The 18360-nt window shown below is 42.5% G+C and overlaps 1 protein-coding gene across 1 annotated transcript in view; it reads right to left on the bottom strand.

Annotated features, from left to right (window-relative positions):
• The window catches only part of LOC138676256 (collagen alpha-1(VII) chain-like), an 831262-nt gene that overhangs the window by 441643 nt on the left and 371259 nt on the right, over positions 1-18360 (bottom strand). Inside the window, exons 57-58 of the mRNA XM_069765365.1 lie at positions 15058-15096; positions 13434-13472 (exon numbers count right to left, since the gene is read on the bottom strand). Of these exons, the coding sequence (XP_069621466.1) occupies positions 13434-13472; positions 15058-15096 (78 nt within the window). The remainder of the gene's footprint in view (positions 1-13433; positions 13473-15057; positions 15097-18360) is intronic.

Below are 18360 nucleotides of genomic sequence, written 5' to 3'. Positions count from 1 at the left end.
CCTCCGTTTCCATTCGTTACACACCGCAGCCCAGTGCACGCTGCACTGCGCCACCAGGTGGCGACAGAGAGTGGTCAAAACGAGCCAAGTCCATAACAGTCGGTAAGCGTATAGTTTAAAGAAGAGAACAGAACTCATGGTCAAAATACAAGCCGAGGGTCTGAACCAGCCAGGAGCAAAGGTACCAGGGACGTGAGGCAAAGAACAGAGTCAGAGTCAAACTCCGACCCGGATCATGACAGTACCCTTCTCTCAAGGGAGGGCCACTGGACCCCCAGGTTTCCCAGGATAGCGGGTATGAAAGACTGGACCAATCGATCCGCATGGACCAACAGCGCCAGAACCCAGGACCGGTCCTCAGGACCGTAACCCTTCCAATGAATGAGATACTGGAGGGAATGACGGACCATGCGGGAGTCCACAATCTGTTCCATCTCAAATTCATTATGGCCTTCCACCGACACGGGTGGTGGAGGAGAAGGATACACCCCTGAGGAAGGACCCAACGGTTTCAAAAGAGCTTTATGGAACATGTTGGGAATCCGGAAAGATGGAGGAAGACATAAACGAAAGGACACCGGGTTGACCACCTCCATAATCTTGTAAGGGCCAATGAACTTAGGCCCCAACTTAGCTGAAGGAATCTTGAGCTTTATATTCCGGGTAGACAACCATACCTTATCCCCAACCCGGAATACAGGCCCTACAGATCATTTTTTGTCAGCAAAGAATTTATATTTACCCTGAGCCCCGCCAATATTCTTTTGAACTTCCTGCCACACCTCCCCTAACTGTTGAACCACAAAATCAGCCCCAGGACATCCCGAATCCAGTCGGGAAAATTCCCCAACATGAGGGTGAAAGCCATAGTTACAGAAGAAAGGGGAGGTACCTGTGGACTGATTAATGCGATTATTAAAAGCAAACTCAGCCACAGGCAAAGAGGAACACCAATCATCCTGCTGAGCCGTGACCAGAAATCGCAAAATTTGTTCCAGAGACTGATTGGTTCTCTGTGTCTGACCATTAGTCTCAGGATGGTAAGCAGAAGAAAAGGTCAAACAGACACCCAGCCTTTTACAAAAAGCCCTCCAGAACTTGGACACAATCTGCACCCCTCTGTCTGAAACCACATTCAAAGGCACACCATGCAATCGCACCACATGTTCCACAAACAACTTAGCAAGCATCTCAGCATTCGGCAAACTTGACAAAGGCACAAAATGTGCCTGCTTACTAAATCTGTCCACCACCAACCAAATGACAGTTTTTCCATTAGAAAGAGGAAGATCGGTGATAAAATCAATGGACAGATGGGTCCATGGTCTATCAGGAATTGGCAATGGCACCAATTTCTCGACCGGCCGATTATGCGAGTTCTTAGCACGGGCACATACAAAACAGGAGGACACAAATCTAACCACATCCGAGGCCAATGAGGACCACCAAAACAACCTAGCAATCGCTCTACGGGTGGCCGCGATTCCAGGGTGCCCACTCAAAACAGAATCATGAAACTCTCAGAGAACCCTGAGATGAAGTTGAACAGGCACAAAAAGCTTACCCACAGGCATAGACAGAGGAGCAAGAGACTGGGCCTCACGAATCTCTCGCTCCAGCTCAGAAGAAACCCAGGCCACTACCACACCAGGCTGAAGAATGGAGGTAGGAGGCTCAGGAGGTGACATCGGGTGCAGTCTACGAGACAAGGCATCAGCCTTAATGTTTTTAGAACCTGGCCAAAAGGTGATAGACAACTGAAACCGAGAGAAAAATAGTGACCATCTTGCCTGTTTCAGAGTCAGTCTTTTGGCCGACTCAATATAAGCCAGATTCTTATGGTCTATAATTACAGTGATTTTTATGGACAGCCCCCTCCAAAAAATGCTTCCATTCTTCAAAAGCCAATTTAATGGCCAACAATTCTCGATTCCCCACATCATAATTCTTTTCTGCGGGAGATAATTTCCTAGAGAAGAAAGCACAGGGTCTTAAGTTGGTTAGAGTGGCAGGTCCCTGGGACAACACCACTCCCAACCCCACCTCAGAGGCATCCACCTCTACAATAAATGGTTCCGATGGATCTGGTTGAATCAATACAGGGGCGGACATGAAACATTTTTTTAGTGCCAAAAAGGCCGCTACAGCAGGAGCCGGCCAATTCTTGACATCAGACCCTTTCTGAGTTAAATCTGTGAGGGGTTTGACAATCTGTGAAAACCCTTTTATAAATTTTCGATAATAATTTGCGAATCCTAAGAAACGCTGGAGACCCTTAAGATCTTTAGGTTGCACCCAATTACCGATGGCCTGAACCTTTCTAGGGTCCATACGGAACCCCTCAGCAGACAAGATAAATCCCAGAAAGGATAATTCCCGAACAACAAATAAACATTTCTCAGGTTTAGCAAAAAGACAGTTCTCCCGGAGCCTCTGGAGAACTGCACGAAGATGACCTATGTGATCCTGCCTATCCATTGAGTACACCAGAATATCATCGAGATAGACTACCATAAAGCGCCCAATGAAGTCAGAGAAGACATGATCGATAAAATCCTGGAAAACTGCTGGCGCATTAGTCAGATCAAAAAACATAACCAAATTCTCAAACAGTCCCTCTGAGGTGAGAAAAGCAGTTTTCCACTCACCCCCCTCACATATACGGATAAGATTATCAAGCTGTCAGCAAGAGCACCAACAAATAGCCACTCCCAAATCAAAGAGAGGCAGAAATAATTAACCCCCACCATGACCAGGCCGGAGCAGGAGAAACATGGCAAACTCCAACCCGGATCATGACAGTTCTTGCACATGGGCCCTTTTCTGTCTGTGTACGCCAGTGCCTGAAACAACACCCAATGTCCCTGAGACTCACTAAACTTTGTGCTACTCAATTTACCCTCTGCTGGGCAACTCGCTAAAGGATGTGCACAAAATACAGCTAAACATCTATTGCACATTCACAAAAAGCATATACAATAGACATTTGTATATACAAATATCTGCATAAATACACATTAACGGGTGGTAACAAGGATTTTCTGATGACCTGTCAGCCAACAGTGTGTAGGTCGAATCAGTACAGACTTTCATCAGACCGCTCCAGCTTCTAGGGGTGGTCATCACATAAACAGAAGTTCACCAACTATGTACTTCTGCTAGGCCGCAAGCCGAGGCCCTTTCTCACACTGCTAATTGCAGACAGTAATTTTTGCCACAGACCTTCTCTTATCATCATATTGATGCTCCCCACTCCTCACGTGATTGGACCTTTGCTCATCCAAATGCACCTCTGCTTGTCCAGTTTGGTCACTGCTTACGTGATCGAACCTATGCTTGTCCAGTCAAGCTTCTGCTCATGAGATCAAACCTCTGCTCATCCAACCTGCTGCTGCTCATGCGATCAAACCTCTGCTCGTCAAATTGAACCTCTACCATCTTCACTTCACCTCAATAAATAGGACTGTCTATCTCCTGGAAATACTCCACACCCCTCAATTAATGCACATCCACTGCTGATCTTTCATTATTCAACACGTGTGCTTAGGACTTGGCTGTAATCCGATACAGTCTTCTTCTCTACAGGTGATGACTTGGTACAAAACCAAGTAAAGACTGACTGTCTCTCTTGACCTATGTGTCTTTTGTATTTTTTCCTTCATCACAGCAGCTCGCATGTCTCTTGTGCACGTAGCATCTGTTTCCTCCTGTACAATCAGTTTCTCATCTTTTTATTGCAGCACTCTTTCATGTTCCTGATTGAATATCTCTGTCTACTAGATGGCAGCATCTGCCCAATCATTGCAATTCCCTTACAACTATACAATCCGAGCTTGTGATGCGATACATTTCAAATGCCACAAGATTTAATTTGGTCTCATTAGACCAGGTTGTGGATTCTCCGAAAGGCTTGATATTTAACAATGTTTTCCCTAACAAAAGCTTTAGGGTATGTTTCCATGGTCAGTATCCGCAGCGGATTGGATGCTGTGTACATCTGCAGCGTCCAACCCACAGCTGCCAGATGTTACAGCATAGTGGAGGGGATTTTATGAAATCCCATCTCCACTATACATGCAGGAACGCCTTCGGCAACCCTGCGTAAATGGACATGCAGCGCTCCTTTCTAGACCACAGCATGTCGATTTATCTTGCAGAGATGCTCAGTCTCTGCAAGATAAATATCAAAGTCCATTGTATAGGATGCGGTGATTCCGCATGGTTCAATGAACACTTGCGGAATCACCATGCATACAAAAGTTGGCAGTCCTGTGGACGCAGCTGCGTCCAAAGTGCTGCCGATACGGAACGTGGAAACATTCCCTTATGGGCTTGGCTCTAGTATCAGCAGTTGCTTCCTGTGTGGACAATAACCATGGTTTCCACTTCTATGCAGGATATGTCTCACACATCCATACTTCAAATGTAGTTGTAGACAGATATTTTAATTAATGATATCATTTTTATGCAGATTTTTCAACTCCAAGCTGTATAAACTTGAATGCTTATTAGTTTAAAGCATATCAGGTGATGTGTATTTGTGTAATCACAGTGTGTGGTAATATTCGGCTAGTTTCATACTAGCGTTTTGAGGAGCTGCAGAGGGCTGCGGACTTCCTCTGTGAAGCCCTGCCCTCGGCCGCTAGCTCCGCCTACTTCTGCATGCGGCCTGCGTACCTATCTTTAACATTAGGTACGCAGGTCATGCCGCTGTATGCGGATGCTTCCGCATGCGTCGTTTTGACGATGCGGAGAAAAAAAATTGCTACAAGCTGCGTTCTACGCTGGTCGCCGCATCGTCAAAACGACGCATGCAGAAGCATCCGCATACAGCGGCACGACCTGCGTACCTAATGTTAAAGATAGGTATGCAGGCCGCATGCCGGCTGCATGCAGAAGTAGGCAGAGCTAGCGGCGGAGGTGCGGCCGAGGGCGGGGCTTCACGGAGGAAGTCCGCAGCCGTCCGCAACGCTAATGTGAAACCGGCCTTAGGCAGCTTGTTTTCCTCAGGCAAAATGGGCCATGTCTCCAAAACATAAGAAATTGTTAACAGTCTTAAAGAGGGATGAAGCTCTCTTGACATTGCTAAAACATTGGGGCAAGATCATAGGATCACAAAAACATGTTCAGGAAAAAAGATGCATATTAACTGCCAAAGATTTGAGAAGAATCAAACATGAAGTGACCAACAAGCTATTATCCTTCAATGTTGTCATATTTCAGAATTGCAACCTTCTTGGAGCACCCAGAGACACGATCAAGGGAAGGTAGGCTGAAACCCGACGACCACCACTGAACAAGACATATAACTTGAAATGTTAAGACGGAGTCAAGAAATATCTGGAAACAGATTTTTCAGTGGTTTTATGGACTGATGAGATGAGAGTGACTTTTGATGGACCAGATGCATGGGCCTGTGGCTGGGTCAGTAACACACACAGACCTTTATTTTCACTCAGATACCAACAAGGTAGAGGTGAAGGACTATTATAGGCTGGTATTATTAAAGATGAGCTAGATATACCTTTTCAGTTTGAAGATGAACTCAAAATCAATTCCAAAACCTACTGCCAGATTTTAAGAGATGATCTTTGCTCAAGTAGAGCTCCTCCAATTTTCATGATCTCCAGTTGGGTGAGGGCTTATTTTTTTGCATGCTAAGCTGATGTTTTTAATGATACCATTTTGGTGCAGATCCAATCTTTTGATCGTCTATTATTGCATTTTGATGCAATGTTGTAGCAACCCAAAAACTGTAATTCTGGTGTTTTGACTTTTTTTCTTTTTTTCGCCGTTTAGCGATCAGGTTAATCTTTTTATTGATAGATCAGGTGATTCTGAACACGGTGATACAAAATTTGTGTATGTTTGATTTTTTTATTGTTTTATTTTGAATGTGGCAAAAAGGGGGTGATTTGAACTTTTATTTTGTTTATTTTTTAAAAATGTTTAAAACTTTTTTTTTTCCTTTTGGCATGCTTCAATAGTCTCCATGGGAGACTAGAAGCTTCCATAATCTGATCGGCTCTGCTACATACAGGCGATGATCAGATCACTTGTATGTAGCAGAATTGCTACATTGCACTTACTATGAGTGCCGACCACCGGCAATCTAGCAATGACAACCATAGAGGTCTGCTGGAGACTGCTGATTACCATGCCAACCCATCGGTGACCCACGATCACGTGACCGGGTCACCGATGGGTGGGATTTCCGGCATGCTTGCAGGAATTGCACGTTAAATGCCGCTGTCAGATATTGACAACGGCATTTAACTAGTTAAAACAGCTGGCATGTGCAGGAAAAGATGTGGGCTCAGCGCCGGTTAAATATTTAGGTTTCAGGGCTATTAACCTTTTGGACTGACTGACAGCACTGTGGTTGTTCAATAGTAAATATAATGATTAAAAACATAAATTGCCTAATAATTCTGCACACATTGTATAAGGGAGATTGAAATGCTCAGTTAGAAATAAGTGGCGGCAGACTTTAACTATCTCTAATCTCTATAGACAATGAATGGATGGAGTATTTCTCTATTCTCAAGTTATAATAGCCCTTTTAACGAATACCAGGAAAATGTGTTATCAATCTATGCTTTTTAACTTTATGGAAAGTGTCCTCATTTTTGTAATATGATCTTTTATCATAATTCCTTGTTTATCACTGAAAAATAGTTAGAATTGAGAGTCCTTAGTGGCTGATACCTGTTAATGGCTAATGGAGAAGATGGTAACAAAATGCAAGCTTTCGTGACTACTCAGATCTCTTCATCAGGCATAGACTAATACAAAAGACAAGCATCCAACATCAGTGCCCAGGAGAGACAGGTCATAAGGTCTTTGAAAACCAACAAAGAAATCATCATTAAACCTGCTGACAAGGGTGGTGCAATAGTCATGATAAACACATCAGACTATATGAAGGAAGCAAACAGATAACTTATGGACACACGCTACTACAAAAAAATTGGATACACAGGACTATTACATGGAATTAAACAAGTTGGTACCTTGTCTGCCTGACAAACGCATAAGAGCTGATGACCTGATACCAGACAGTCTAAGAATAGGGACATTCTACACGCTTCCCAAAATCCACAAATCTGGAAATCCAGGGAGACCAATTATTTCATGTGTGGGCACCCTTACTAAGAAGGTATCTGGATGGGTAGAGGGTATTCTTAAACCACTGGTAAAGGATACACCCAGCTACATTCAGGACATAACTGACCTATTGAATAAACTAGCAGCAATAGGTCCTCTATCAGAAGGAACCATCCTGGCCACCATGGATGTGGAGTCTTTGTACTCTAATATCTCACACCAGAATGGATTAAATGCCTGCAAAATCTTCATGGAAAACATCGGGACTGATGCTGATTCTGTGGTGAAGCTTACAAAATTCATCCTCGCCCACAATTACTTTGAATTTGACAAGATCTATCTAAAGGAGACTGGTACCGCAATGGGAAGTAAAATGGCTCCACAGTATGCAAATCTTTTCATGGCCAAGCTTGAAAGCGAATTTTTGTCCTCATGTCCCATCAGGCCTCTGGCCTACTACCGTTACATTGATGATATTTTAGTCATCTGGATGGAGTCAGAGCCACAGCTAAAGACATTCCATGAACAATTTAATCAATTTCATCCCACCATCAACTTAAGGCCGGAGTCACACTTACCGTATGAAAAATCGGTCAGTTTCTCTCAGCCGAGAGTCACACAAATGTTCTCCATATGGTCATCCATGTGTAATGTGTTTGCAATGCAATGATGAGATTTTCTCGCATCTATGTATCCGTATGACATCTATAAGACATCCATGTGACATGCGTATGGCTTTACATTTCTCACTGCTTTTTCTCAATGAATTTAATAGTTCAATGCGCTGAAATGAGTAAAATGTGTGCGTATTTCTCTCAAGTCACACTGATGGTCCGCGTGGCGTCCAAACTTTTTTCGCACCTACAGACTTGCATTGGCGAGACTCGGCCAATATATGCATAAAATCGCAGAATACTGCGATTTCTCTCGCACGTAGAATACGCCTGGGAAAATAAACAGTGATGTGAGCTTCCTCGTAGATTAACACTGGTCCGAGTGCTATGCGATGTTTCATAGCATAGCACTTGTATGTATTATGCGCTAGTGTGACTCCGGCCTAACACTCAACTACTCCTGTACTGAAATTATCTTTTTGGACATAATTAAGCTGCAGAACAATGAAATAGAGACATCCCTGTATCAGAAGCCAATCAACCATCCAACATACCTTAAATGGGACAGTTTCCATCCAAAACACATAAAAACCTCTATTGTCTATAGCCAAGCCACCAGATACAATCATATATGCTCCAACTCCATGGAGAGAGACAAACACCTTGGTCGCCTCAGAAAGACCTTTTTGAATCAGTGCTACCATCCAACAAGAATTGAAAACCAAATTACAAGAGCCACCAGAATATCAAGGAATTACCTTCTACATTACAAAGCTAAACAAGAAAATAACCGGGTGCCTCTAGTATTCACCTACAATCCAAATCTGGAGGTGTTAACCCCTTTCTGACATCGGACGTACTATCCCGTCGAGGTGGGGTGGGCCCCTATGACCACCAACAGGATAGTACGTCCAGCGCGATCGGCGGCGCTCACGGGGGGAGCGCGGCCAGGTGTCAGCTGCCTATCGCAGCTGACATCCGGCACTATGTGCCAGGAGCGGTCACGGACCTCCCCAGGCGCATTAACCCCCAGCACACCGTGATCAAACATGATCGCGATGTGCCGGCGGTGCAGGGAAGCATCGCGCAGGGAGGGGGCTCCCTGCGGGCTTCCCTGAGCCCCCCGCAGCAACGCAATGTGATCACGTTGCTGCGAGGGTCTGCATACCTCCCTCCCTGCTCCAGGCCCGGATCCAAGATGGCCACGGCATCCGGGTCCTGCAGGGAGGAAGGTGGCTTCACAGAGCCTGCTCAGAGCAGGCACTGTGAAGCCTGCAGCACTGTAAGTCAGATCGGTGATCTGACAGAGTGCTGTGCAAACTGTCAGATCACCGATCTGTGATGTCCCCCCCTGGGACAAAGTAAAAAAGTTAAAAAAAAAATTTCCAAATGTGTAAAAAAAAAAAAAAAAATATTCCTAAATAATGAAAAAAATATATATATTATTCCCATAAATACATTTTTTATCTAAATAAAAAAAACAAACAATAAAAGTACATATATTTAGTATTGCCGTGTCCATAACGGCTCGACCTATAAAACTGGCCCACTAGTTAACCCCTTCAGTAAACACCGTAAGAAAAAAAAAAACGAGGCAAAAAACAACGCTTTATTATCATACCGCCGAACAAAAAGTGGAATAACACGCGATCAAAAAGACAGATATAAATAACCATGGTACCGCTGAAAACGACATCTTGTCCCGCAAAAAATGAGCCACCATACAGCATCATCAGCAAAAAATAAAAAAGTTATAGTCCTGAGAATAAAGCGATGCAAAAATAATTATTTTTTCTATAAAATAGTTTTTATCGTATAAAAGCGCCAAAACATAAAAAAATGATATAAATGAGGTGTCGCTGTAATCGTACTGACGCGAAGAATAAAACTGCTTTATCAATTTTACCAAACGCGGAACGGTATAAACGCCTCCCTCAAAAGAAATTCATGAATAGCTGGTTTTTGGTCATTCTGCCTCACAAAAATCGGAATAAAAAGCGATCAAAAAATGTCACGTGCCTGAAAATGTTACCAATAAAAACGTCAACTCGTCCCGCAAAAAACAAGACCTCACATGACTCTGTGGACCAAAATATGGAAAAATTATAGCTCTCAAAATGTGGTAACGCAAAAAATATTTTTTGCAATAAAAAGCGTCTTTCAGTGTGTGACGGCTGCCAATCATAAAAATCCGCTAAAAAACCCACAATAAAAGTAAATCAAACCCCCCTTCATCACCCCCTTAGTTAGGGAAAAATTAAAAAAATGTATTTATTTCCATTTTCCCATTAGGGCTAGGGCTAGGGTTAGGGCTAGGGATAGGGTTAGGGCTAGGGTTAGGGCTAGGGTTAGGGCTAGTGTTAGGGCTAGGGTTAGGGTTAGGGTTAGGGTTAGGGCTAGGGTTAGGGTTAAGGGTTAGGGATAGGGTTAGGGCTAGGGATAGGGTTAGGGTTAGGGCTAGGGTTAGGGCTAGGGTTAGGGCTAGGGTTAGGGTTAGGGTTAGGGCTAGGGTTAGGGCTAGGGTTAGGACTAGGGTTAGGGTTAGGGCTACAGTTTGGGTTGGGGCTAAAGTTAGGGTTAGGGTTGGGGCTAAAGTTACAGTTAGGGTTTAGATTACATTTACAGTTGGGAATAGGGTTGGGATTAGGGTTAGGGGTGTGTCAGGGTTAGAGGTGTGGTTAGGGTTACTGTTGGGATTAGGGTTAGGGGTGTGTTTGGATTAGGGTTTCAGTTATAATTGGGGGGTTTCCACTGTTTAGGCACATCAGGGGCTCTCCAAACGCGACATGGCGTCCGATCTCAACTCCAGCCAATTCTGTGTTGAAAAAGTAAAACAGTGCTTCTTCCCTTCCGAGCTCTCCCGTATGCCCAAACAGGGGTTTACCCCAACATATGGGGTATCAGCGTACTCAGGACAAATAGGACAACAACTTTTGGGGTCCAATTTCTCCTGTTACTCTTGGGAAAATACAAAACTGGGGGCTAAAAAATTATTTTTGTGGGGGAAAAAAAAGATTTTTTATTTTCACGGCTCTGCGTTATAAACTGTAGTGAAACACTTGGGGGTTCAAATCTCTCACAAAACAATTAGAAGAGTTCCTTAGGGGGTCTAGTTTCCAAAATGGTGTCACTTGTGGGGTTTTTTTTACTGTTTAGGTACATTAGGGGCTCTGCAAACGCAATGTGACACCTGCAGACCATTCCATCTAAGTCTGCATTCAAATGGCACTCCTTCCCTTCCGAGCCCTCCCATGCGCCCAGTGGTTCCCCCCACATATGGTGTATCATCGCACTCAGGATAAATTGGGCAACAAATTTTGAGGTCCAATTTCTCCTGTTACCCTTGGGAAAATACAAAACTGAGGGCTAAAAAAATAATTTTTGTGGGAAAAAATTTTTGTTTTATTTTTACGGCTCTGCATTATAAACTTCTGTGAAGCACTTGGTGGGTCAAAGTGCTCACCACACCTCTAGATAAGTTCCTTAGGGGGTCTACTTTCCAAAATGGTGTCACTTATGGGGGGTTTCAATGTTTAGGCACATCAGTGGCTCTCCAAACGTAACATGGCGTCCCATCTCAATTCCTGTCAATTTTGCATTGAAAAGTCAAACGTCGCTCCTTCCCTTCCGAGCTCTCCCATCCGCCTAAACAGTGATTTACCCCCACATATGGGGTATCAGCGTACTCAGGACAAATTGTACAACAACTTTTGGAGTCTAATTTCTTCTCTTACCCTTGGGAAAATAAAAAATTGGGGGGTGAAAAGATAATTTTTGTGAAAAAATATGATTTTTTATTTTTACGGTTCTACATTATAAACTTCTGTGAAGCACTTGGTGGGTCAAAGTGCTCACCACACCTCTAGATAAGTTCCTTAGGGGGTCTACTTTCCAAAATGGTGTCACTTGTGGGGGGTTTCAATGTTTAGGCACATCAGTGGCTCTCCAAACGCAACATGGCGTCCCATCTCAATTCCTGTCAATTTTGCATTGAAAAGTCAAACGGCGCTCCTTCCCTTCCGAGCTCTCCCATCCGCCCAAACAGTGGTTTACCCCCACATATGGGGTATCAGCGTACTCAGGACAAATTGTACAACAACTTTTGGCGTCCAATTTATTCTCTTACCCTTGGGAAAATAAAAAATTGGGGGCGAAAAGATAATTTTTGTGAAAAAATATGATTTTTTTATTTTTACGGTTCTACATTATAAACTTCTGTGAAGGTCAAAGTGCTCACCACACCTCTAGATAAGTTCCTTAGGGGGTCTACTTTCCAAAATGGTGTCACTTGTGGGGGGTTTCAATGTTTAGGCACATCAGGGGCTCTCTAAACGAAACATGGCGTCCCATCTCAATTCCAGTCAATTTTGCATTGAAAAGTCAAATGGCGCTCCTTCGCTTCCGAGCTCTGCCATGCACGCAAACAGTGGTTTACCCACACATGTGGCGTACTCAGGACAAATTGTACAACAATGTTTGGGGTCCATTTTCTCCTGTTACCCTTGGTAAAATAAAACAAATTGGAGCTGAATTAAATTTTTTGTGAAAAAAAGTTAAATGTTCACTGGGATCCGTTGAAGCGTTCCAGAGTTATAACCTCATAAAGGGACAGTGGTCAGAATTGTAAAAATTGGCCCGGTCATTAATGTGCAAACCACCCTTGGGGGTAAAGGGGTTAAGGGAAGCTGCACAGAAATTACAACCTTTACTACAAAAAGATGCCAGATTTACAATCCATATTTCCAGACCCACCACTACTATGTGTTAGGTAGCCCCAAAATTTAAGAAGCATCATTGTCAGAAGCTCCCTGTCCTCTACAACAGCTACAGGAACCTTTCCTTGCAAGCAGAAAAAATGTAAAACCTGTCCATTTATAATGACCACGGACAAGATAAAAATCCCCAACTCGCATCAGGACTAGAAGATCCCAGGTACTTTACACATCTAACGTGGTGTACTTATTTATTTGTACTAAATGTCCAACTGGGTGTCTGTATGTGGGGGAGACAGGGCAAAAGCTTAGAACAAGGATGAATTCTCACCGCCACACAATAAGAGAAAAAAGATTTGATTTACCTGTGGCCAAACATTTTTGGATCCCAATTAAGGAATTTGCTCCTTAGACCTTGTGGGGGCATCACAACACAGAACCAGACCCCAAGGACAATAAAACTTTCATACTCCTTATCTATGAACTGTTCCAATATTTATGGCCTCAACTGTTTATCCCTCTCCTATAATGATAGTTCTGCTTCACGTCACTTGTCTTATTTATTGCATTATTTCTCTGCTGTGTTCTGTATAAATATGTGATTCTTCAGATTTTGTATTAGTCTATGCCTGATGAAGAGACCTGAGTAGTCTCAAAAGCTTGCGATTTGTTACCATTTTTTCAGTTAGCCATTAAAAGGTATCAACCACTGAGGACTCTCAATTCAAAATATTTTTCTATCTACTGGCTAACACAGTATAAAGGTATATATATTTCTTGGTTAGCACTGATGTGCATTAGTAACTGAAAAGTAGAGTGTTGGAACAGTAAATCAAATCTCAAAAATGTTTTATTTGAGAAGAGAACTTGTTGATATTTTTCACCAAGGGTGTACTCATTTGTGTTGCATATTGTATAACATAACATACAATATTACACATTATTTATACTGTATAAAATGAAATGTTCCGTTGTATGGCCACATCATTATTAGTATTACCTTATCCCCTTTTACTCCTTTTTCTTGAACAGATTCTACCTGTAAATATAAACTGGTATTAGAACAAATTGATTGTGATCCCAACAAGAGTATTTGATTATATAATTGTGAACAGTTGTTTTGCTACGTTACATCTTTAAAACAATGGAACAATACTTCATTAGTGTTTGGAGGCAAGATGGTGTGATACAAGTTGGGCTGCACCATTACAAGATTGTAAAGCACTGCATGATTGAGAATCACGTACATATATCATTTAACATTATTAAAACAACAAGAAACTTTTCTGCTTCTCATATTGCCTTATTCATTTAATGTAGCACTTTTTGGAAACTGATCAGCAATAAATTCGTCTGAAGAATTTGTGTTGTGCGCGCCACCTTTCAACAACATGAAACATGCCTTTTTTGGCCATGGCATTTTCTAACACTCATTTTCCATCATGTAAAGAGATTCTTATGAGCAGGGACCGCTTTGCTTTTCATGTATTATTTGTTCATTTCTTTGTATTGCTGGTTTGTTACTTATTATCACTGAATTGACCATAATAATTATGGTCGCAGAACATGTCTCAAGGGTCAGGGGGCTCGTACCCACATTGTTCAGGCTCCCATTGTGCAACCCTGAATTTGAAAATGGTGATCAGATTTTTCCATTTTGTCACCATTTCCAACTGGTCCAATGAAAAATAAAAATGGCAGCAGAAGCAAGTGCTGCTAACTAGCAATGAAGAGCAGCTTCACGTGTGGGTATACTGGTCGCTCAGTGGGGTTGCCCTTAAGTTGAATATAATCATGTGGCAAGAGGGGTAGCTCTTAATGTGAGTATACTAAAAGGCATGGGGAGTGAGGGAAAGCCTTTAATGTGAGTATATAGTCCTGCCACTGCTGGGGGGTGTGGGGGTCTGTATTCAATTGCATTATGGGACTTTGAATCTGAATATAATGAGTGAGGAACACTGGATCTCACTATTTGGAAATGAAGCTGTGGTAGGAAATAAACTGGGAAGAAGCCTCTGGATGTGAATATACAGGTGGGCAATGGATGGAATAATACGGTGGGACGCTGATTATATTATACCAGATGGGTCAGTCTTGATGTGTAAAAGATAATATAGGGTGGAGAGCAGGGCTTTTAAAGCTCTGTGCACATTATACTGGGGAGGGGAATCGGCTAGGTTTTGGCCGAGCTGTCAGTGAGGGCACTTGACTGAGCGGTGCAGGGTAGCAGATGAAAGTAACACTACAGTTTTTTTTTCACATATACACAGTGCATGTATTGAAATATTTACCCATTGCTGCCTCCTTCCGTATATATTAATACAGGCTCTGTGCACATAAGAACAATGGCTCAGGAGGTAGTTAAAACAATTGCTGCAGTGCAATTTTAAAGAAGTATATTATTAAACACTTATGAAGAGCACCATTCTTATGAAGGGGGCATGGTGTTTTGGGGTATATTGAAATGGGGCTTTAGTCCAAAGTTTGCTCCTGGGTCTTTACTATTCTACTTACACCACTAAAACTATCCCAGTGTTCCTACAAGGTGATCTGCAAAGTATATTTAATGACAATATATTTACTGATTGAAAGTTCAAACAAGAAAATTCTAAATTGCAACTCACCAAAGCATTGCCTGGAGGTCCTTGACGTCCTTCTGGACCCTTACATGTGAAATAGCCAGTTACTAATACAATATATTTAACTCACATATTATTTCAAACTCCTTAATAAAAAAAAATCCTAATTTATCCAAACTAATGCCTTTCACTGACAAATGAATACTTCCTGTAGAATTCATCATGCATACTAAAAATTGTTGCTAGTAACTAGTAGGGTTGAGTGAAACGGGTCGTTCATTTTCAAAAGTCGCCGACTTTTGGCAAAGTCGGGTTTCATGAAATCCGATCCGACCCCTGTGCGGGGTCGGCCATGCGGTACGCGACTTTCGCGCCAAAGTCGCGTTTCAATGACGCGAAAAGCACCATTTCTCAGCCAATGAAGGTAAACGCAGAGTGTGGGCAGCGTGATGACATAGGTCCTGGTCCCCACCATCTTAGAGAAGGGCATTGCAGTGATTGGCTTGCTGTCTGCGGCGTCACAGGGGCTATAAAGGGGCGTTCCCGCCGACCGCCATGTTACTGCTGCTGATCTGAGCTTAGGGAGAGGTTGCTGCCGCTTCGTCAGAAGCAGGGATAGCGTTAGGCAGGGTCCATTAACCACCAAACCGCTTGTGCTGTAGCGATTTCCACTGCCCAACAGCACCTTCGGTGTGCAGGGACAGTGGAAGCTACATTTTTTTTTTTTCCCCCTCAGCGCTGTAGCTCATTGGGCTGCCCTAGAAGGCTCCCTGATAGCTGCATTGCTGTGTGTACGCCACTGTGCAAACCAACTGCTTTTTTCAAAGCACAAATCCTCTTGTTCCTTCCTTTCTGCACAGCTATCTTTTTTGTTTGTACACACTTTTTATTTAATTTGTGCATCAGTCCACTCCTTATTGCTGCCTGCCATACCTGGCTGAGATTACTGCAGGGAGATAGTAATTGAAGGACACTCCCTGTTTTTTTTTTTTGTGGGAGATTAAGATTGACATTTCTGCTAGAGTGCCATCCCTGTGTGTGCCATCTCTCACCCAGTGGGCCATAGAAAGCCTATTTATTTTTTTGCTTGATTTTGGTTCTAAAATCTACCTGAAAAAATCACTACATCAATCAGTGGGAGAAAAATATTGTCCTCAGGGCTTGTGTGCCACTCCTGACTCCTGTGTGCATCATCACTCACTCAGTGGGCCATAGAAAGCCCTTTTTTTTTTTTTTTTGCTTTATTTGGGTTCTAAATTCAACCTGAAAAAATCAATAAATCAATCAGTGGGAGATTAATATTGGCCTTTGGGCTTGTGTGCCAGTCCTAAGCGTGCCATCTCTCTCTCTCAGATAGTGGGCCATAGAAAGCCTATTTATTATTTTTTTTATTGGGTTTATAAATTTTCCCTGGAACAAAAAAAAAAAAAGTGGGAGATTAATATTGGCCTCTGGGCTTGTGTGCCAGTCCTGAGCGTGCCATCTCTCTCACAAATAGTGGGCCATAGAAAGCCTATTTATTTTTTTGCTTGATTTGGGTTCTAAATTCAACCTGAAAAAATCAATAAATCAATCAGTGGGAGATTAATATTGGCCTTTGGGCTTGTGTGCCAGTCCTAAGCGTGCCATCTCTCTCTCTCAGATAGTGGGCCATAGAAAGCCTATTTATTATTTTTTTTATTGGGTTTATAAATTTTCCCTGGAACAAAAAAAAAAAAGTGGGAGATAAATATTGGCCCCTGGGATTGTGTGCCACTCCTGACTCCTGTGTGCGTCATCTCTCACTCAGTGGGCCATAGAAAGACTTTTTTTGTTTTATTTGTTTTCTAAATTCTCCCTGAAAAAATAATTTTATTTTATTTGGTTTCTAAATTCTTCCTGAAAAAATCATTTTATTCTATTATTTTTTTTTCCTAAAGTCTCCCTGAAAAAAAAACAAAAACAAATCAGTGGGAGATTAATATTGCCCTTTCTGCTTGTGTGCCAGTCTTGACTCCTGGGTGTGCCATCTCTCTCTCTCTCTCTCCAATTGTGGGCCATAGAAAGCCTATTATTTTTTTTAGCTTGATTTGGGTTCCAAAATCTACCTGAAAAAATCACTACATCAATCAGTGGGAGATAAATATTGGCCTCTGGGCTTGTGTGCCACTCCTGACTCCTGTGTGCGTCATCTCTCACTCAGTGGGCCATAGAAAGCCTTTTTTTGTTTTATTTGTTTTCTAAATTCTCCCTGAAAAAATCATTTTATTTTATTTGGTTTCTAAATTCTTCCTGAAAAAATCATTTTATTCTATTATTTTTTTTTCCTAAAGTCTCCCTGAAAAAAAAAAAAAATCAAATCAGTGGGAGATTAATATTGCCCTTTCTGCTTGTGTGCCAGTCTTGACTCCTGGGTGTGCCATCTCTCTCTCTCTCTCCAATTGTGGGCCATAGAAAGCCTATTATTTTTTTAGCTTGATTTGGGTTCCAAAATCTAACTGAAAAAATCACTACATCAATCAGTGGGAGATAAATATTGGCCTCTGGGCTTGTGTGCCACTCCTGACTCCTGTGTGCGTCATCTCTCACTCAGTGGGCCATAGAAAGCCTTTTTTTGTTTTATTTGTTTTCTAAATTCTCCCTGAAAAAATAATTTTATTTTATTTGGTTTCTAAATTCTTCCTGAAAAAATCATTTTATTCTATTATTTTTTTTTTCCTAAAGTCTCCCTGAAAAAAAAAAAAATTCAAATCAGTGGGAGATTAATATTTACATTTGTGCTTCAGTGACAGTCCTGCGTGTGTGGCATCTCTCTCATTTGTTGCCACCAACAACAGAGTGTGTAACATTGTGCCTGATTTTCGTTGTGGTCTCACTCACCTGTAAAGGGGTAGCTAAATCATACTGAAGTTATAGCTCACCTTGTAATTTGTGTGACAGCAACAAATACCGTTAGTTTGTTTACATTTTAAAACAATGAGGAAGTCTGGTGGAAGAGGTCGTGGCCGGGGGCGTTCATTGTCAGCTGGTAATGAGGGTAGTGGTAGTGGTGGAGCATCAGCTGGTCGTGGGAAAAAAAATATTGCACCTAAGTCTGGAGCTGTGGAGCCAGGTTCGTCGTCTGGCTACACAAGGCCTCGAACGCTCCCTTTTCTGGGAGTAGGAAAACCGCTTTTAAAGCCGGAGCAGCAAGAGCAAGTTTTGGCTTATCTTGCTGACTCAGCCTCTAGCTCTTTTGCCTCCTCTCGTGAAACTGGTAAATGTCAAAGCAGCGCGTCGTTAGTGGATGTTCACGGTCAGGGACAAGTCGCTTCCTTGTCCTCTTCAGCAAAAACAACAACAGAGAAGAATGCAGCAGGCGACACAACG

The sequence above is a fragment of the Ranitomeya imitator genome, chromosome 4, assembly GCF_032444005.1.
Source record: "Ranitomeya imitator isolate aRanImi1 chromosome 4, aRanImi1.pri, whole genome shotgun sequence".
Classification (NCBI taxonomy): domain Eukaryota; kingdom Metazoa; phylum Chordata; class Amphibia; order Anura; family Dendrobatidae; genus Ranitomeya; species Ranitomeya imitator.
The sequence above is the reverse complement of the archived record's forward strand: the minus strand, read 5'-3'. Positions and strand labels throughout refer to the sequence as shown.